Below are 22,892 nucleotides of genomic sequence, written 5' to 3' on the forward strand. Positions count from 1 at the left end.
CTTCATTGATTACTACTGGGGTTGTCCCTGAAGTTTACAGTGTATCATAAATAATCTAAATATGTGGTGCATAGTTCTGGGAGTTTTCAACACAAACGCTTTGAATAGGACGTTCACCTTAAAAAACGTAATTCATTATGGTGATATCAGAGGTTGAGTTTGTGAAAAATGTTTAAATTTTGCAATTCATATTGATCACATTCCTGTAATAGACTGCTTAAAATAAATTGAATAGGGAAAGCTGAAGGTTATCTCATTTTTCATCTAAATGTTAGACATACACTGAATCTCTGTTGGTAATAAATTTTCGTTTACCAAATGGTTCATTCCCCGTAAATGTCTGAGGCATAAATGTATATAATTTATATGTATACATATATGTACTCTTACGTATTTTCAAAATTGCTGTAATGGTAATGCAAATATCCGATGATGCAGAGAGCGTTCGGAGCGCGATGAGGGTTCCCATGATGCCCAAGCAGACGGGAAAATGATATGATTTAATAATGAAACTATGGAGATTGAAACTGTTGATAACAGGACAGATACTGAATGGAAGCTATGGAGAGCATGCGATCGTTACTGATAATAACAAGTGGCGAGGTACCAAAACATTTAGGGTTCCATTATGACTGCCTATCTGATCGGGATGACAGAAACATCAATCAGTTTCCCTTATTGAAGATATTTTTAAAACGCATACAAGAGTATTAAGTGAGTCATTTTACAATAGAAATATACTTTCTAGACCTTTTAGGAGAATGTCGATAACGTTTGCTTTTTTGTCCATCTGCGAACGATAACCATTTGTCTGGTAGTAATTTAAATACAATGCTAGTTGTTCTTATGTCAACATTGAATTCTGGAAGCATTAAGTAAATCCAAAAGGGGACTGATTATCTTACCAAAGAGGAGTTCCGAGTACATATATAGATCCTATTTGCTGTTTTCACTAACAATATATTGCCATTCCGAGAAAAGATGTGCATTGGGCACTGCATATGTCGACGAACTTCTTTGATTTATTTGATGTTATATTCTAGTAGACAGAAACCTATCAACGAGTGGAAAATAACCGTTAATTTGAACGCCCGGCTTCACTCACATTGATAGCCAATTAATGTAATACTGTCTGTCCATTTGTCTTTGGCGTGAAGAGGATTTGTGAGAGTGACAAGGAATGATAGAAAATTTACACGGGGGATACATCCTGGTCCTATTTTTCGAAAGTTCTTGAGCTTAATCCTGGCCCAATTTCTCGAAAGTTCTTGAGCATAATCCTGGCCCAATTTCTCTAAAGTTCTTGAGCGTAATCCTGGCCCAATTTCTCGAAAGTTCTTGAGCATAATCCTGGCCCAATTTCTCGAAAGTTCTTGAGCATAATCCTGGCCCAATTTCTCGAAAGTTCTTGAGCATAATCCTGGCCCAATTTCTCTAAAGTTCTTGAGCATAATCCTGGTCCTATTTTTCGAAAGTTCTTGAGCGTAATCCTGGCCCAATTTCTCGAAAGTTCTTGAGCATAATCCTGGCCCAATTTCTCTAAAGTTCTTGAGCGTAATCCTGGCCCAATTTCTCGAAAGTTCTTGAGCATAATCCTGGCCCAATTTCTCTAAAGTTCTTGAGCATAATCCTGGCCCAGTTTCACGAAAGTTCTTGAGCATAATCCTGGGCCAATTTCTTGAAAGTTCTTGAGCATAATCCTGGCCCAATTTCTCGAAAGTTCTTGAGCGTAATCCTGGCCCAATTTCTCTAAAGTTCTTGAGCGTAATCCTGGCCCAATTTCTCGAAAGTTCTTGAGCATAATCCTGGCCCAATTTCTCGAAAGTTATTGAGCGTAATCCTGGCCCAATTTCTCTTAAGTTCTTGAGCGTAATCCTGGCCCAATTTCTCTAAAGTTCTTGAGCGTAATCCTGGCCCAATTTCTCGAAAGTTCTTGAGCGTAATCCTGGCCCAATTTCTCGAAAGTTCTTGAGCGTAATCCTGGCCCAATTTCTCGAAAGTTCTTGAGCGCAATCCAGGCCCAATTTCTCGAAAGTTCTTGAGCGTAATCCTGGCCCAATTTCTCTAAAGTTCTTGAACGTAATCCTGGTGAGCGTAATCCTGGTCCATTTTCTCGAAAGTTCTTGAGCGTAATCCTGGCCCAATTTTTTGAGCGTAACAAGTTTAAGAAGCAAGAAGCTCTTAAGCCAAGTTCCAACTTAATCGCGATCTTGATAAATACAAATTATCGTTATAAAGAAAAAGTTCAAAACCTTCTTTTAAATGTATATATTATACAAATAATCCTAATCAATAATAGTGAGCTTATCTTATTCCTGTTATAAGGGACTTAATATGTTTCGAGAATTAAGAGCCAGGTGTCTTTGAACTTACCTTCCAAAAGAGCAAACTTATGTGGTTCCGCTTGACTACGTCAAGGGGATTCGTTAATGTTAAATAAAACATTAAACATAGGAATTAATATCAATGACATTTGCATGGTTTTCAAGTTTAAGAATCTGTTTGAGGTCTTCTGCCGGTGCGACAGCTCACGTCAATATCACGACTTGTCGTAGACACGTCAAGATCTCGACTTGCCAAAGGCACGTCAACAAACGTTAGGATACCTGGTAATCCTGTATGCACTTTTATTATAACATGACCTTTTGGACCACAGAAGGCATGATATCAATTTTCTAATTCTCTGCGAGTTGGGGTTCAATAAATGTAAAGGATGTAAAGGTTGTCCTTTTTTAACTGAAAGCGATAAATCGAGGATAATCTGACAGGACGCTTTCCTGACGTTCTGTATCACGTCATGTTTATACACTTTACAAGACGTGATACAGGTCGTCGGAAAAGCTTCCTATCGTATTATCTCTTTTACAACATGTCTCCTTTGATTATTTCCATGTTTAGCGGACCGTTTGTTGTTGAAATCAAAGAACCTGCAGATAGATATAACACGACATTTCCCGGAGTTTCCATGTCGGAAATGATTTCATAAATAATTCGCATTCAATGATTTAGTGCAGTTTCTTGAATAATCAAAACGCTGATAGCGCTGCACGAACAGGGTTTTATACGGGTTTTCACCATTACGATTCACGATCATGTGTGTATTAACAAGGTGCTCATATGTAGCACAGTGAATCTATGAGTCCCCGTGTAAACCAACCACAGGGGCCGCCCCAGGTTTATTGAAGCATGATTGTAAATGACAAATTAATATTGTATTGACAATAAAGATAATGTCACTGTGTAACCAGGCAAACCAGGATGGAGAATGTACCAATCCCAGCATAAGACTCCATCCTATGGTGTTACAATATGAGTTAGGCTTGCCAAGGATTTATTAACCAGAGAAATAAAATAGAAATGGGTTGATCATTCAGTGTGAATTTAAAAGATACACTAAAACCGTTTCCGGTTGGTATTTAGATGGTGGCATTAACAAAGACTATTCTAATTATTCAATTGAAAACGATCCTTTTCAGGGCCACTGATAAAATTTCAAATAGTATTTTAGAAAGATATATACATTATTTACATAGAAAATGGGTTCTCACCCGGGAGGAACGATGAGTAGATAATATGCAACGGCTGGTGAATTATTGAAACAGCATAGAAACAAACTCCACGAAGCCTTCCTCCCCGTAAATGTGTGGGGTTTAATAATAGAAAATGAAAATATAAAAATGGGTGAATGCTTGGGCTATTCCCAATAAAGAAAATGAAATGTATATTAATCAAACTTTACTCATTAGCAAGAGTGTGCCTATGTTTGCCTTGTTATTCACAAAACAACTTCGAAAAGACAACAGATTCAAGAGAAATAATTTCTTAATTAAAATGATTAAAATTAAAATAATTGCTTTCAAATGACTGAAAATGAAACACCTAAAAAGTTCAATCCGTGATATTTTCTCATATTTACACCAATTCAGCAAAAAATATAACTCAATTCATTTCAATGAAATGTCATTTAAAAAAAAAAGCACAAACATCCGTCTATACGTACACTATAAAAAGTATATAAAATAAATTAAACAAAATGAGTCTTGAAAAATCTTTAATTTCAAAACTTATTTGTTTTCCTTCTTTGTATATATGGTCAGCAACTCTCTTCTATTTCTATATCGTCAGCTAACTCGTCAGCACTTTAGTACGTGCATGTCAAAATGGCGTGTGTTTGTTATTCCTACGTCGGCTATCAAGTGATGACTGTGCGCAGGGGATGAGATCATTGTGTCACTTGATTGAATGATGCGCTTTGAGTGCATAGTAATTCTTTGTTAACGTTTCGATGTTCATTCACTTTTGGGCGCAGGGATACTACTTAAATATTATCTTTATCTAAGTTCAACAAATTAAATAATTAAAATAGATATTGCGTTATGATTCCTTCTTGCTTTGTCAAATCTAGCTCGGTGTTTGGAAACATAGCTTGCAATTTATATAGTCCGCACTTTCTCAAACTATATTTTTGGTGGTAAAGAGGCAGACGACACGTGTTACTATTAATAGGCATTTTATATTGCGAGTGTCGAATTTGTGGCTACACTGAAAACAACCTTGTTCAGAAACACACATCAGCAGTTGGATACATTCGAAATAATTTCTTAAGGATATATAGTACGTTCATGAAATATATGTTACTTAATAGTATGTGCATATTGTAAAACACTTGAATGGTAGCATGTAGCACTAACAAATGTAATGCCCCAGTCAATTGTACCCCCCCCCCCCCGCCCCAAGTCCGTGGGTATACCGGGTATAGCGGGGGGAAATAGGTCGTGTTTTACCTTCCAGGTGGCCTCGCTTCTTCCGGATTTTAACGAGATCTCGCGAGATATTTACAAATACACAAATACACAACGTATGCTTTAAATATCCCGTATGTCCCCGGGGTGCGGGGGCATTTGGTGGGGATTTGACCTTGGATTGGCTGGAAAGTCAAAGTGCATTACTATGCTGATACGGGTTTGGAAACCCAGGACAGTAGCGGGATACTAACTTTTTCAATACAGCGCGCTATGTTTTCTTTGCTGAGTACTAAAATGGAAACTGATAGGCATATATTAAAGGTCTATATTAGCCTAGTTTATCCACGCTTGGTGCATTGATTTAAAGCACAAACTTTATGTTCACTATTCTAAATTTAACCGTTTGAAACCTGAAAATCATACCTAGCAACCACATTAACTTTACTTAACTGCAATGTTCATATACATTTTCATGAAAACATAGCCTTACATGGAATACTGGAAGGCTTCATCATGCAATCGCCCTATTAACGAACACAAAGTTAACGTGCAAATTAACCAGCGTGTTGCTATTCTCTCCTGGAATATAACCACGAGAGCTGTTAATGATGTTCAGCGCTCGAGATAGCAGTTCCTCACGGCACCAACAGCCATTCTAAAGCAAGTGACAACATGGACTTATATAGCTTCTAAACTCCTCTCAGCGGCTAATTTGTATACAAACAAGTGACGTTTTCTCGCGCGCTTGTTAGAACCAAATTGATTATGTGTGATTAATGTAGAAGCGTGCCTCCCACCTACTTGTTACAATGAGAGGTATCAGGCGCGTTTGTTCAGTGATTGTGTTCATTTCCGGTTTGAGGTGGTTGCCACGCTGGCTTCCTTAACTGTTAAGGCGGGGGAGGAAAAGAACTCTTAACCGGAACCGCTCTGCTTTGTCATTCAACGGCAAACACTGCAATAAGCGGGATTTAACAGTACTCAACTCTAAGTATATTTATATTTCCTCGGAAAAATAGTTATGTAATCCAAATAACAATTTCATTTTTTTGCATACTGGGTGTGGACTCCAAATACCGATTTTAATTCATTTTTTTCTAACAGGGTGATCAATAGTCGCAAATCACTCTTGTGTGTTTTAGATAATGCCCCTTTAACATTTCCTTACGATATTAAATGCACTTTTGAAATTACCGTTGGAATGCAATCAAATTATTTTAGCGATATTTCAACATATGGGATTTCTAAGCGGGAAAAGATTTCACACTTTTTGTCAGCTGTGTAGGTGGGCACACATTTGGAGTTGATTTAGGACGAATGTTGTGTTAATTCGCAGTATGAGGGATGTCTCATTCAATTGTTTTTGGTGAGCGGTTGCTCGGCAATGCATCTAAAAGTCCGCGATTCCTTCCAGCCCGTTATATTTGACACTAGATGCTCCTTGGGGAATCATTTCAAATCCGAATTCAACAACATTTCCCTTCTAAAACAATTCCATTTTCAAGCAAAGGCTTCTTCCCAGGAAATGTGACATGTTTAATATCATGTTTACAGCCAAATGCAATTATTTAATTGATTAATGCAAATGAATGTCTTCAATCTGATCTTGGAGAGGTTGTTGCTGATATTTTTACCCTCTGAATTGCTTTAAAAATATCACTTGACATTATATAGGCATATTGATACTGAATTATTTATGTCTTGAAAAAAATAGCGAGAAAAGGTTATTACAAAAGAGGGCGGCGTTCCTGGTGTCGGCTTTCCAGCCGGTACTTATTGTGTATACCAAAAATATATTGAGGCAATAAATTATTAAATGACATTACATAATGCGTTCCCGTATACTCAAAGTTCGCCAGATATATCAATTCGAAGTATTGAATCTTTTATTACAATCTTATTCTGTAGCAGAAGGAATGCCAGCAACATAAATACCACTTAAATACAATATATTTCCATACGAATGGCCATTTCTTTTTCCCGTTCCTCAATCTGTAATTGTCTCTCTTTTCTATTAAGTTGCAATTCTCCTTCCTTATTCTCTGTGTCTTATTGCAGTTGTAACTGTGTGTCGTCCTTTAATGTCAATAATAGAATAGAAATTCTTAGTGAATTCAGCGTCATCATCAGAGACGGGTTTGAAAGACAAACAGACTCGAAACAATGTTATTTATGTATTTTTTTATAACTTTAAGTACAATTGATATTGAAACAGTTCATATAATTTACTTGTAATTAATTGACCCAGCTCAACATTTGTGTTTACAAGATATGGCTGTTTGGTATTGACATAGAGTTTCCATGGCATTTCGAACGCCATATCGTGGTTTGTTCATGATTACGTCCTGTTTTTGTGTGGTATGTACATAGATGACATCAACGAAGATTTCCATTGTGTTATTTACAAAGCCAGGCCCGTTTCTTCGGATACATTTCATTTGAATAAGATGCAAAAAGAATAATAAAATATCAAAAATCAGTTTCACAGGAATGTTTACATTAGACAATAGTAAACATTTTTATCTTTAATATATTGTCACAAACTTACTTGCCCTGTTGGCGTAAAGTTTAGTTTTGGTGTGTGTGTGTGTGTGTGTGTGTGTGTGTGTGCGTGTGTGTGTGTGTGTGTGTGTGTGCGTTTCTTCTAGTTTAAATTGCTTTTATATCATAAGTATGATCATGGGCAATCATTTAGACAATCAGGGTATTTCGTTTTGATTGAACGTATACCTTGTAAAAAAATCTAGAAAATGGGTATTAATTACACGAGTGTTGAAGACGCTTGTTACCGTATAGAATCGTTTTGCTATATAGATATCATGTTGATTCGTGAGTGTATACATTTGTTCCCGGCTGTAGTAACTAGTACGTTTGCGACCAAGTGATGTATGTACGTTCACATGTAAGGCCAATAAATACAACAGCTCCTGTACGACCGAACTATATAACTATTATGATGTGTTAATAGCTGTGTAGGCCTCCTTGATCTATAATATACTGTAATGAAAACACATTGTTGACAATTTAGCATGTGATGAATTCTGTCAATTCATTCTTGGGCAGCATTCAGTCGGATGCAAAAAAATAGCACCGAAGCATTAAAATATCCGTCGAAATCGAGTCACCTTGGTCAGCTACACGCTCTGCTGTTCTCCATAGTTACTTTAACAAAACGTGACGTATGATATGAACAGAAACATGGTAAACTGTACCATACCCAAAGGGAATAACAAGACCAACCCTATCAACTATAATTACAATACAGTATATTTATGCTAGAAATAAAGCACAAACTCAAAGTTCAAGCAGTAATAAATTTTGCTTGATATCATCTAAATGTCTCTTCTACTTTGCGAATATTTCTAGTGCCATTTGAAATTCCATAGAAGCGTTTATGATTGTCATTCAAGAGTTGTGAAAAGACACGTAGAAATAATCGTTTATAACGCACAAGGCAACATCTCTCGGAACACGATCGGAATGGGATTGTGTCTGTGGGATATTTTGATCTTGTTCGTGTTGATTTTTTATTTTATACAATGATCAAATCTATGAGTTGGAATTAAAGAAACACGTAGATACTTCTACATATAATCAAATTGTTAGAACGTGTGCTTATATAACATAAAACGGACGAAGTAAAATAATGTACATTTTTTGTCATTTAAATATATGGCGTTCCCTGGTACAATGACATGGACAAAAACCAGTTATTGAGTATACTATTCCCTGGAACTGCCTTTACGAGAGACAGGTCGACCGTTTTTAATATCACAGAGCTATCAACACTCGGCTTTACGCATTAAGTGGCTATCTGATAGGCAATTAACAGCTACGACTGGCTTGATGTCAGTGATTTTGATAGGTAATAAAAACCCATTACAGCCATACTGAGAGGATGTGTTCTATATTTTGTCATGGTTTATTATTGCTTGCCTGATTAATGGTATAAACGTGAGGAAGTCTGTCAGGCGGCAGTGGTAAAGTACGAGTATTGGTGTCTGACAGTATCTGCGGTGGTGGAACATAATCACCAATTAACTTTCCCATTTGTTTCCGTGTTCGCAGGTTTGATTCAACAAGGGAATTGCAGCGAGAAAACGATTCATCTTGCAATGTCTTTTATTTATTGAATACATGGGCTTGTCTTGGAGTTGAAGTTCATCTATGAAATTCCAAACATACAAAGAAAATTACAGGGATAAACTGAGTAGGTGAACATTTAACAAACTGTTTAGAGGTTTTGGTCCAGCATACAAAAAATGAGAGTCACTCAACGTCACAAAACAAGGCATTGCCAAGCAAAACTACACATAGTCATCGGAATACATATCTTTATAAATAAATATAATACCAAACCAGGACATTACCGCACCGTCACATAGTAACATGAATAAATAACAGCATTCAAAATGTATTTAATTCAATATCGTATGTGCCTCCTATTGCAGGACATGGATTAAAGTATATTAACTGGAACAACATTGTTCAGAAAAGGATGAGCAAATGGAATCATATTAAAATATAAAGGATAATTGTTGTTTCGATGCAAGATCGCAATAAATTACACCGAGTGTGCACCATAAGCTGTTTTTTTCGAGAAGAGTGGCATGGCCAGATTTCGGAAAAGACGTCGTTGAAATTGTGTCATAGCCCAGTGTGTGTATTCCACGTGATCAATACGTCATAAACAGTGTGTGTATTCCACGTGATAAATACGTCATAAATATATGCTTCCTTGGGAGGCAACATTTTGCTTCGAATAAAGATTTGAAACAAAGATAAAGTTTCTTTTCTTTACAATTTAAAATCAAACAAAGGGCTTAATGCCGCTTCAAGAGTCCCGCCTTTTTATTACCAGAGTTTGATTAAGTGATTAGTTTCCTGAAATACTTTGACAAACCTGTTTCCAAAATACTGTTTGGACAGTGCTTCGTCTTACTGCCGTTTTTTAAAATGGTTTGTCGAAGTGTTTTAAGTAAATTAACTCTCAATCTAGATCTGGTTAAAGACTGCATGTTGGGCTCCATACGCGGCGTAGATATGCGGTCTCGACGTATACCTGTTAACACACCGAACTTGACGTGATTCCGGTCACCAGAAAAACCTACTAAAATATACCCTATCTATTATTTATAGAATAATACATGGTTGACCATGGCTTTTGGTTGATAATTGCCCCAGTGGAAGGAATAATTGCCCCGAGGGCAATTATTTACACTGAGGCAATTATCAACCAAAAACCATGGTGAACCATGTATTATCCTGTATAGTACATATATGTTTTGTCTTTTGTCAATGATTTCAAATGGATTTAAAAACGTGATTTTGTGGAATAATGAGGGATATGTTTTGAATGGCTTTAGCTGTGAGTGACTGGAAATCAAAATAGCAAACCTTTTGGTACGTGTTTTTAGAATAAGCCTGCAATTTTTCCATTCTTCGAATATTTCCTGTTTTACATCGGCTGATTCAATCAGTGATTGTGATGTTCATTTCAATAGGTGAGCACAGCTAGGGTCGATCCAGCCTAGGAGCATTTTTATAAGAATCTCAGCTTGAATGACCCTAGCCATGTCGCTGGAATAATTAGCATTTCTCAGCGAATAAAGTAAAACAAAACGTTTCAACAAAACATTTCCTTGTCTCACTACTATATGACCTTTATGGAATGTAAACATCCGGTACGGTTTCGGGTAGTACTCGTTACCGAAACACGGAATGTGTCATTATTGGTAAAACTAGTTTCACTATTATTGCACCAATAGTTCCATTTTAATCCCTTTAAAGCTTTTAATAATGTTGAAATGTTTGCCTACCAAGTATGCGCCGGCCATTTTTATTTTCGTGAAAATGACGTCAGTGTGCACGTTTTCGTCTTCGTCAGGCAATTATGCCATAATCGCCCTAAAGTGCCGTGATAATCTCACAGGCGGAGACGATAATCATTATTGCGGGAACGAATTTCTATAGTAAAATGTTACTATTTATAGTAACATGTGTATTATTGTTTTATAACGAATCTGAAAAGTTCAGTAAACTTGATCTTAAAATTATTCTGTACGTTATGGGTGTTATATGACCTTATTTTTTAATATATTGAATAGGTCTTCAAGTTAAGCATACTAACACATAAGAAAATGTACACTTATTAGATTTAAAAACAACCATAAAGAACAAATTGATCTTCTTTAATTTAATTTTAAATCTGGTGTAAACGAGAAAATCTGATTAATTTTGTAAAAAAGGAACTTTTATAACTTAAAGTAGCATTAACTTCAGACTATTTTTTTGTTATTTCCTAGGTAAACAAGTAGGACATTTAACAGTTTATGTATAAGTGTTTTCATTTCATACGAATACCACATTAAATAAAATAACCATATTAGACGTACTTTTATAATACCGTTACATTAATTTAAATTTCCATAACGTTTTTAGAATTTGAATATCTTAATGATTTTTCCGTATAATGGACTATAGTAAAATAGCAAAATTCCTTTCACTGAAATTAAATATTTATATATATATATTTATATATAGATTCACCTTTAATAATTAAAGTTTGTAGGTTTTAGGTATTTCGTTGTCTCTCATTGAAAGATTTAAAAAAGCTCCCAGTTAGGATTTTGTCGGATGGGTTTGTCCCTGTAGCTCCCAATGTATTATCAATACATTAGATATGTTAGTTTGATATCATTTGAATGCAAAACAAACTATAAATACAAACGTAATCCTAGTTGGACACTGTGTGAATTAAAGACAAAAGGCATTGTTGTGTAACAAACTCGGGTGAAAACACCGCCATGCTTTGTTTATGGTAACTTTGGTCGATTTTCTATAAGTATTATGATAAAGAATCGCATTTTAGGATTTGGTATAAGGTGACTCATAATTAATAAAACCTTTAATCTATTATGTATAAGTTTCTTTTTACGAAAATTATTCAGTATGCGTTTGAAGGAAAACCCTGTCCTATCTCTAGTAACCTTCAGACTTTGTAATATTTTTTAACGAATAGAAAAAAGAACATGGCTTGTTATGAAAGAAAAAAATATTAACTGCCAAGTATAGACTTCGAATGGAGGTGGTGATGATTTTCACGATGTTTTATGTTTTAAGGTACCTGTTGTAAACAGTCAACACATTAAGACCCAGGTTAGTCTTAGTAATGTTAACTTTGTTTGTATCTCTATCTAAATGACTTCTTTTAACCAATTTGACATTTGTTAACTCCCACTCCAATACATTAATCGCAAATTCAAACATGCCACAAAACCGAAAGTATTATGTACTATAAGCGCGCATCCTTCAAGTGACATTGCACATTCTTATGAATAAAGCATTGTACAATTCAAGGAAGCATGTCTTTTCGTCTTAATTTCGTAAATCGTTTGCCAAAACGTCAAATGTTTCACCTTCGTCGTCCATTTTGTCGGTGTACAAAATCATAATAGTCGTAAAATCCACCAACGGGTTAAATACAACTGTAATATCAAACCGTACAACGTAGTTCAAGTATTTAATAGGTTCAAGTATTTCAAATAGGTTTATACGAAGCACACACTTTTCAAAACAATCAGAAAATGGAAAACAAAATGGCTACCTTTTAAAATAATTTCTAGCATATTTCTCGAGCGAGTTTCGACAGCCAATGAAAATTGTCCATTTCCCAAATCCTATATTAGGCGAGTTTGTAGCCAATCAAAACGGAGGAAACTCATATTAGCCGAGTTTTGTAGATATTGGCCGAGTTTGGTCGATATTGAACGATTGTTTGCATATATTGTTTTCAGTTGTCTGGTATTGGTACCGCGATTCTCCCCGTATCTCGTCAAATACGTAATAGTTGATTAATAATGAGACATTAAATTGACGAATTTTCAGAAAACTGCATTGATAATTTTTCATTCGAAAATGTTTGCATTTATTTTAAAAACAGGGGCTTAATTTGCTTCATGTGAAATTTCATTTGAAAATGTTCATCATTTTTCAAGCCATTTCTCAAAAAAAGATTCAGGCATATACCGTTTGCAAAGCGCTATGCTCCACGCTTATCATTGGCATAAATTGAGTCAGTGGTCGAGTTAGGGACTTCGTTGGTATTTCTCATACATTTCTCTTAATAAAACATCGTTTGGACCTCGGGATTTAATCAGACAGTATCTGAGACTCTATCATATACGCATTTTTTCCTAACTATTTAATCCTAAGTGGAACTTTCAAAACAGTATTGTGTATACAGATGCTTTGAAGTTGAATGTAACATAAGTTGTGTTCTACATGTTTATATATGCACCACTTTATATAACTCATGCGTGTTGCTTTCAAATGTATTATATGGAGGGACTAAACTTAAACTGTTTTACTATGAAACCACCAACATACCTGAAAATCTCCAAAGGTTTTCATAAGGCTCTACAAACTCTAACTCTGACATTTTTTGTAAACAATGCAAACATTTCACCAGCTTTTTACAAAATCATTTTTCTAAAATTATCTTAAAAGCTGACCTTTAAAAAATCGTTTTTTAACTTGTAAATTTTTCAGCAATATTCTTGGCTTCGAATGTTAAACACCAAACACAAACTTATCGATTACGTGCACTTTAAATACAAATATGCATTAAATAAATGATTTCAAAAAAGTTATCTGACATTTGTAATTAAATTGTTTCTCTAAAATATTTCTAGTGTTGAGAGTTTAATGAAAATTCTATTGGCTTTGAAATTGCAATTCAACGTGTTTTTGTTTTAGAATATGCCAGATATGCACAGAAAAACTATTATATACTACAGTTAACGAAATAAATGTAAAAAATTCAATGATATAAGGAATGCTACTCCAGTGTTGAATATAGATCAAGTTTATCATGCGAATCTTAGAAAAATGAAAAGCACTTAGCTTGGCGATGAAGTATTTCATTCGATTTTGTCTTAAATTTCCATTTTCTTTCAGCACTTTAATTTCATGCAACATGCACATATTATATATATTGCACGTATTACGAGGCATGTCAACAAAAACGAGTTCTGTGCATATAGTTTATGTACTTTATTGCCACTTTCTTATCTTATTCTACAATCTAAATGCTAGCACGCAAAAACTCATATCAGACATTAGGTAGGCATCAACAAATACATTATTAACATGTATACGGTGATGGATGGGAAAGGTTTATTTGCTTGCAAATACTTTCAGTGTCTTCGAGTAGATGGATTTATTTAATCAAGGCACGTTAGCATCAAATAATGCGTTTCTTCAGCCATTCATTTCATTCGATGTCATATAAACAAATTATGTTCCTCAGCTTGAAGTGTCAAAAATATAGTTCCTTACTAAAAAAGCCGATGCTATATCAACAAATTTGAAATGAATCCACTTAATTTATTCGACGGGCTGTTATTTAACGGGTATTTGTACGATGTTGGGATTCATCCATCTTATCTGTGTATTTAATCTTGTGGCGCTGTTGATCTAGTACATTGTACTTTTGGGAGTTGATTCTAGTACCTCTAACTCAGCCTTTCGTTAAATGTTCGACTGTTGGAATCATCCCTGTAGTTTCCATTAATACTTTCGATTAGAGTGATTGTCAGGGACCCGTTTCAAACAGGATTATAGTCGTGAATTTAATATTATTAAATCGGTATGAGCATCACAAATAGCAACACAATAACTTTGGAGTAACATATTGTATACTTATATACCCAAATGTTACAATAAATATACTGTTTAAGAATTCGTTATCCCAATCGCCTTTAAAAAGACACGTTCACTGATTTTATGGTGACAAGACTGTTATTTTTTTCAATTTGTTCATTATGATTTCCTTTACTTACCTGTTGTAAACCCAAAACATAATTCAGTTTAAGTTTTAAAAAAGAGAGCGATTTTAAGAATATGTGGTGATGTTTTATCATTGTCACAAGCATACTGTTTGCGTTTCATATCCAATTAATTGGTTCGATGTCTGACCCTATAAAGGTGAGTCCCTTCAAACCAGAACACCTAATCTTTGATTGTTAATTTGTCAAAAATGCATTCTTGTATCAGATGCTTTTCTGCCGTATAAAACGTTTCTGCGGTCTAATATTCGTTTTATGTGGTTATTCAGAGAATCACATCCTTAACATAATGAGTGTTGTCATGCAATCCCGGAAGTCACGAATGAGCGCTGGGGTGATTACGATAAAATGAAATAAAATACTTTATATAGCGCTAACTAATAAACATTCTAATTAATCCCGCGAAAATCGTTATATTACAATATAAACATAATAATTACGAAGAGCAAATCATTTCGCAATTGTGGCATTGAATCTTGTACAGTGACTAAAGTATATTTGGTCCTTGTCGGTTATTACTGTACTCAACGATTAATTGAAGTTAAAAAACCAAACTATATCTTCTACCGACACTTCTCTGAAAGACTGATTCATCATTCTAGGATTGCTGTGACGCAAACTGTTCGAAATATATTTCCGTTATTTTCAATAAAGGAAAAAGCGATTATATTATTTAATGCGTTTCGATTTCCTTTTAACACTTAGTGTACAATCACTGATGGAGATTTGAATTAGAAGTTCCGGTGTCATAGAATGGTTGCTATGATGCATAACTACTAAACCCAATTGACACGAGTCTGGATTCATAATTAAAAACAAATACATTTTATATTGCCATATACAGATTTTTATTAAACAAATTTTCAATTGAAATAAATCTTCTGTATCATTAAGTGTATTTGTTTAAATGAACAGACATGAATGCGGAAAGTGCAATCAAAACGAACTCTAAATTTAGGATCAAACATTACTCTAATGGCCTTTCCCAAGTATAGCAAAGCGGACTCACGAAAGAAGGGAGAGAAAGACATTCTTTATATCCTGAAAAATATTCCTTATATTATGAAGAGCAATAAATAACTAATAATAATCATACAACAGAAATAAGTTTTAATAACTAAAAAATCATAGAGAAGAATAAATTAAGATATATATATATAATACTTATATAGTATACCCAATTAACTTCGAATAAAGCACAAATATCATGAATTAATGATCATAAATATCTTAGCACAGTCATATCCTATCAATATGTGCAGAAAAAACAACACAGTTTTAATATGTTTGATATACATGAATGAATTAATACATTTGTAACTTTTTGGTCTTAGATTAAGTCTTTTCATCAATACTTAATGAGAGACTGACACGGATCTATCACTGAAGAAAAAATCTTACATTAAACTCGTGACTCATTCGTATCGCAATCATGGTAATTCACCGATTCTGGTTCTGATCACTTGACACTTTGACTCAACATACATCTACGGCATACGTTCCCGTCATTTCATAATTTCTCATGAGACGACAGTCCTGTATTAAAAATATGATAAAATACATCTTATAGAGAACGACGATAGCCGCCCTGGACAGAGCGGTTCACCCACGTATATTAAATTAGTTTTGCAGTATTTGATGAAATTAACATATATATGTGGCCGACGGCATATGATGACCAATCCCCTGACAAGTGTTTGCCTGATTCTAACCGGTTGCGATGTATTTGGTACATTGAAGCCGTGCACAATACATTCATTTATGACATCAGCAGTCTATAAAACAGACTACCGCAGTTGAATGAAGGAGTTCCAATCTGGGGATTTCGTTTTTCGAATCTTTTGTTTGTTATACAGAGATAACTCTTATAGGTCCTGTGATCGCAACATCCATCGTCCACTAGCTCGCTTCCATCCTCGTACCCACACCATATCGGGTTGGTACTGAAAATAAAGAGTGGAGTGAGTCTTCAAGAACGATTGACTCCTGGAAATCAGTTACTATCATTAGGTTAAGTAGCTAAAAGGTGTTATAACAGTTAATATGCTAAAAATGACGAAACAATAACAAGGGAACTAATAGTGTTAAGATTAAACGATTTATCATAAGTGAAGACTCATGTTTCGCCTCTGACAAAACAGTGCAATAAACAATACAACATTTAAAACATGTAAACATGACAAATAACATAATAATGATAATGGGTAAGATAAATGGTATATACAAGACGAATTTTAAAGATGGAAAATGAAACATTTCAAAATTGTATAATGTAAAGTAAGCAACAAAGGCATGACATATATATCGAAAGAAGACAGTTTTTGCAGAAAAAAAGATAATCCTTACATAGTTGATTTATTGGTACTGTTCATACGCTGATCAAATTTTGACGTGGAAAGATTATTATAATAACAAAGTGTATAAGCATAGATATATTTTTCTTCGATCTGAGTTGAGAAATGAACATTGAAAGATATAGTGAAAATAATAACCTCTTACATCGTGGTTAACAGTGCATAAATTGCAGGTTAAATTTTAAAGAAAACTAAACACACACAACAAGTTCAATATTATAATCATCAAATCTATATTTTGTTTTAATACGAGTTCAGACGTATTTTTTTTATCACTGGTGGAACTTGGTGGTTGGTCAAATTGCCTCATGAACTCCAGAGATATATGCCCCTATTACGTAAAACATGATAGGTTTATGTCTTGTGCAGACGATGACTTCAGTATTTTCTTATCAGATCACGATGAAACTTGGTGACCTTGTTTGTGGGAATAATGTCTCGATCAAGTTCGATCGTGGTTAAAACGCCTCATTTCTCATAATCAAGAGGTATGCCCTTTTGACATTTTTAAAAAATATTGGTTTATGTCTTGTGTAGACAACATCTTCGGTTGATATACGTGTTGTTCTTGATATATATTAAAATCCTTAGTCCACACCCATTTTACTTTAGGCCACAACCACGTTACCTTGGTTCACACCCATTTTGTCATTACTCAACTCCCATTTTACCTTAGTCCACACCCATTGTCCACAACCATTGTCCACACTCATTGTCCACACCCATTGTCCACACCAATTTTACCTTAGTCCACATCCATTGTCCACACCCATTTTACCTTAGTCTACACCCATTGTCCACACCCATTTTACCTTAGTCTACACCCATTGTCCACTCCCATTTTACCTTAGTCCACACCCATTGTCCACACCCATTTTACCTTAGTCTACATCCATTGTCCACACCCATTTTACCTTAGTCTACACCCATTGTCCACACCCATTTTACCTTAGTCTACACCCATTGTCCACACCCATTTTACCTTAGTCCACACCCATTGTCCACACCCATTTTACCTTAGTCTACACCCATTGTCCACTGTCATTTTACCTTAGTATACACCCATTGTCCACACCCATTTTACCTTAGTCAACACCCATTGTCCACACTCATTTTACCTAAGTCCACACCCATTGTCCACACTCATTTTACCTTAGTCCACACCCATTGTCCACACCCATTTTACCTTAGTCTACACCCATTGTCCACTTTCATTTCACCTTAGTCTACACCCATTGTCCACACTCATTTTACCTAAGTCCACACCCATTGTCCACACTCATTTTACCTTAGTCCACACCCATTGTCCACTTTCATTTCACCTTAGTCTACACCCATTGTCCACACCCATTTTACCTTAGTCCACACCCATTTTCCACTTTCATTTCACCTTAGTCTACACCCATTGTCCACACCCATTTTACCTTAGTATACATCCATTGTCCACACCCATTTTACCTTAGTCCACACCCATTGTCCTCACCAATTTTACCTTAGTCTACATCCATTGTTCACACCCATTTTACCTTAGTCTACACCCATTGTCCACACCCATTTTACCTTAGTATACACCCATTGTCCACACCCATTTTACCTTAGTCTACACCCATTGTCCTCACCCATTTTACCTTAGTCTAAACCCATTGTCCACACCCATTTTACCTTAGTCTACACCCATTGTCCACACCCATATTACCTTAGTCCACATCCACTGTCCACACCCATTTTACCTTAGTCCACACCCATTGTCCTCACCCATTTTACCTTAGTCTACACCCATTGTCCACACCCATTTTACCTCAGTCCGCATCCATTGTCCACACCCATTTTACCTCAGTCCACACCTATTTCACCTTCGGCAACACCTAGTTTACCTAAGTCCACGCTCATTTTTCCTTAGTCGAGGCTATTTTACCTAAGTCCACACCCATTTTACCTTAGTCCACACCCATTCCACCTTACTCCACACCCATTCCACCTTACTCCACACCCATTCCACCTTAGTCTTCACCCATTTCACCTTAGTTCGCACCCATTTCACCTTAAAAACACCCATTTTACCTTAAAAACACCCATTTTACCTCAGTACGCATCCATTGTCCACACCCATTTTACCTCAGTCCACACCTATTTCACCTTCGGCAACACCTAGTTTACCTAAGTCCACGCTCATTTTTCCTTAGACGAGGCTATTTTACCTTAGTCCACACCCATTTTACCTTAGTCCACACCCATTCCACCTTACTCCACACCCATTTTACCTTAGTCCACACCCATTTTACCTTAGTCCACACCCATTCCACCTTACTCCACACCCATTACACCTTAGTCCACACCCATTTTACCTTAGTCCACACCCATATCACCTTACTCCACACCCATTCCACCTTAGTCTTCACCCATTTCACCTTAGTCCGCACCCATTTTACCTTAAAAACACCCATTTTACCTTAGTCCATACCCATTCTTCCTTATTCCACACCAATTTTCAATGTTAATTAAATAAATGTATGTTGAGTACCCAATGATTGTGAATTGGGTTGAATGTAATACACCCGTCCGGGACATTATATGATCCGTTCACAAAACTAGTGTGAGGTTGATAGTTATTTTTAGGGTAAATGAATATTTGTGAATTTTCCATGGCCCATTTAATAGGCCATTTAGGTTTATACTAATTTATTTAAGCTCGATTGTGACGAAAGCTGATAGCTTATAGAATCACTCTCGAGTCCGTTTCCTGGGCAGAAACCAGTACTGTGTCCTTTTTGAGAGGCTATGAGAAAGTACCCCTGGTGGGGATCGAACCCACAGCCTCTTGGGTGAGAGGCGGACACCTTTACCACTAGACCACTCTCACCCTCCCATTTACTGGTAGGCACAGCAGAAGAATCATTTTTCGAAAACTCCTCTGGCAATTGATCTCTTTAAAATCATGGGTCATGATCCTTTCATGTAATGCCGATGATGGTGAACCAAGAATATCATATCATCTAAATGTTCTCGGGTTTATCATCGCAAGAACGTGTTAGCTGCTAAAGTCATGTTCATTTACTGTTAAAGTGAAAGTCTTTCAAAACGTCTCATTTGTCTTTGAAAGTGACTTAATCATGTTTTCAGCAGTAAATGTTGTGGTTAATTGTTATTGCTTAAATATTGCAAACATAAGACAAACTTTATCACGATTTCACCTTTGTTTATCCATGCGATCGATGATAGCCGCCGTGGACAGAGCGGATAACCCAATTTAATTGAATTCGTTTCGCAGTCTGTGGTAAAATTAACATACATATGTGGTAGACGGCATATGATAACATATCCCTTGAGGTGGATTTGTCTATATCTAACTTGTTGTGCAGTCTTTGATAAATCGAATCCGTTCATGATACATTCGTTTATGATATCCGCAGTTAATGACCCAGACTACCGTATGTATGTATGTACATAAAGCTGTCCCACCTCGAGACTTCTCTTTAAGAATACTAGTATATGATTTTTTTTATCTGTTCTGTTGCGGTTATTTATTGAGCGATGATTAAGAGGTTTCTTCTAAACATAGAGCGGTGCGAAACGAAACTTCTTGTATGCGAAGAAAGACAACAAAGCAGCAATTACAACGAAGGTGGCAAATACAAAAAAGTGGCAAGTGTCCTAAGACTTCATTTTCGAAATATATGTTCATGTGTGTACAAGTAATCTTACCGACTCAGGCATAAAACACTTAACACCCTTAAAGATAGCATTGAACCCTACACGAGCTATATAATACCTTTAATTACGTTTTATCCACCATTGCACATTTCTTGGTAACGGGCGCTCAACAAGTAAATTAAACGATCAGGAAGCATTCTGCAACTTCTGTATTTGCTTTGATGATGATCCGCTTTGTCAGTCTTCCAAGTTGTGACTAGATGTAAATGGTAGAACCTGATTTACATCGATAATTTAAACGTGATCCTTGTATTGAATTACATCTTTCCGCAGAAGATTAACTTCCAAGAGCTGTACTCAAATCCCTAGACCGATAAATTATATGGACAATACGTCGTCAATACGTCATTGCACTCGAACTAGTGGTTACAACCATTCCATCGTTGATAACATAAGGCGTTCAGCGAGAATTTAGCACAATTCGGACGTTATATTGAACTAGATTTCTGGATGTGTTCAACAGTCTGAATGTTTTAACATACTGTAAAATTATTTAGACGGTACAATGACTGTGAATGCATTTCATTCCATGAATATCTTGTACCCTAAAATATTTGTCAAAACGGCCGAGTGACTGTGTAGTATAAACGTACTCATTCACTATAGTGTATACCTGTTTAATGTATAAGGATAATTATTTTCACGATAACGATTTTGAAAGAATTAATTTTCCTGCTGCTTAAGGTATCACAAAAGGGTTATCAGAGATATTGTGATGTTTTCAATAAATAAGTCACATAATAACCCGATTTCAAACACACATATCTCTTTCAACACAAGGACCATGTTTATGCATGTCACTGTCCACTATTACTTTACTGTCCCCAAAATGAACAAAGAGGATGATTGTTTGTTTCAGTGTAAGCTCGTAATATATTTCACCGATTAAGCAACAAATGCTTTGTTTCAAGAGTGGCGTGAAATTTTACTCTTGGTGTTCATGGGGTGGAATATATATATATATCTAGATGTTCGTTGTACTTAACTTAGAGAAATACTTTAAAATGACGATTCAATCATCAATGTTCAATACATTTTGCTGATCTGAACACGATGTGTTGTTAATGACCTTTTAAGTTCATTGGGTGTCCGTCGACCACATTTGCTCAATCGACTTCTTTTTTATGGTCCTTTTAAATTTTCTCTGTCAAGCAGATGTATTATATTAAAAACTTTAGTTTCCATGGCAACAAAACATTTTAACACATATGTTTGGCTGTAAAAACAATGGCCAGGTTTTGTTATTATTAATCCGACCACTATCAAAGATTCTCTAAGATTCGTTATTCGTTAATTAAGGTAAACATATGCAATTTAAATTAAAAAAAAACACACACCATTTCGTCATTACAGGTGGCTATATTATGAAATCATTCTATAGGGATTGTTCTAGGTTAACGATTTGTCAAAATACTCATCGGCCAAGGATTGCTAGTGTACGTTTTCATTGTTATGAACTTTGTAATACGTGGCTATGATCTGCTATGTTAGGCCGCCAAAACCCTCTGTTATATTATCTTGCAGGTGTATGCTACCTTTATGTTACCCATCTGTTGTTCTATTTTCAGCATGCGGCCAGTCGGAGGATGACACAGAATTGATAGCGTGCCCCACCCCCGACCGGCACGGCAGAATCCATTGTATAAAATACTTCTCCCTTTGTGATCACAGAATACAGTGTCCGAATGCCGAGGATGAGGATCCTACAATGTGCTTATTTCATTCAGCAGTGAGTATTTATTTTCGCATTAAATGTCATGAATATTGCAGAAGACATCACATGGACTTACCCTGTTGCTTAGCCTACCGTGATCTTGTTCATTGTTATCAAAGTAAAAATGCAACAGCCTAGAAACAGTACTATGAGAACAAACATGGTCTACATAAAAATGAACACATCGTATATCAATGAATATTCTGGTAACCGATTTCGAACGGTCAGTTAAAAACAGTGTTATCATATGTTTAACAACAGTGCACTTCATTGTAGCTTCTATTCCACGATCACGTTTATTCGTAATAACAATAATATAAATAGCTATACATAGTAGTTAATATACAGTGTTCAGTCGAAACTCTGTTATCCCGATTTTATGTAGAACATTTTCGAAAGTGTTGGGTAAAGACAGACATATTTTACTTTTCGGTAATATCCAATGTCCGTTATCTCGGAGAATTCTCAGTGGTGTCTGCGATTGTTTTATTCAATTCACAGAATTAAATTACGTATTGAA

The 22,892-nt window shown here is 35.7% G+C and overlaps 1 protein-coding gene across 1 annotated transcript in view; it reads left to right on the plus strand.

Moving 5' to 3' along the window:
• LOC128239027 (uncharacterized) overlaps positions 1–22,892 on the plus strand; it is a 42,121-nt gene that overhangs the window by 17,468 nt on the left and 1,761 nt on the right. Inside the window, exon 2 of the mRNA XM_052955454.1 lies at positions 22,227–22,387. Within this exon, the coding sequence (XP_052811414.1) occupies positions 22,227–22,387 (161 nt within the window). The remainder of the gene's footprint in view (positions 1–22,226; positions 22,388–22,892) is intronic.

The sequence above is a fragment of the Mya arenaria genome, chromosome 6 (assembly GCF_026914265.1).
Source record: "Mya arenaria isolate MELC-2E11 chromosome 6, ASM2691426v1".
In the NCBI taxonomy this organism is placed as follows: Eukaryota; Metazoa; Mollusca; class Bivalvia; order Myida; family Myidae; genus Mya; species Mya arenaria.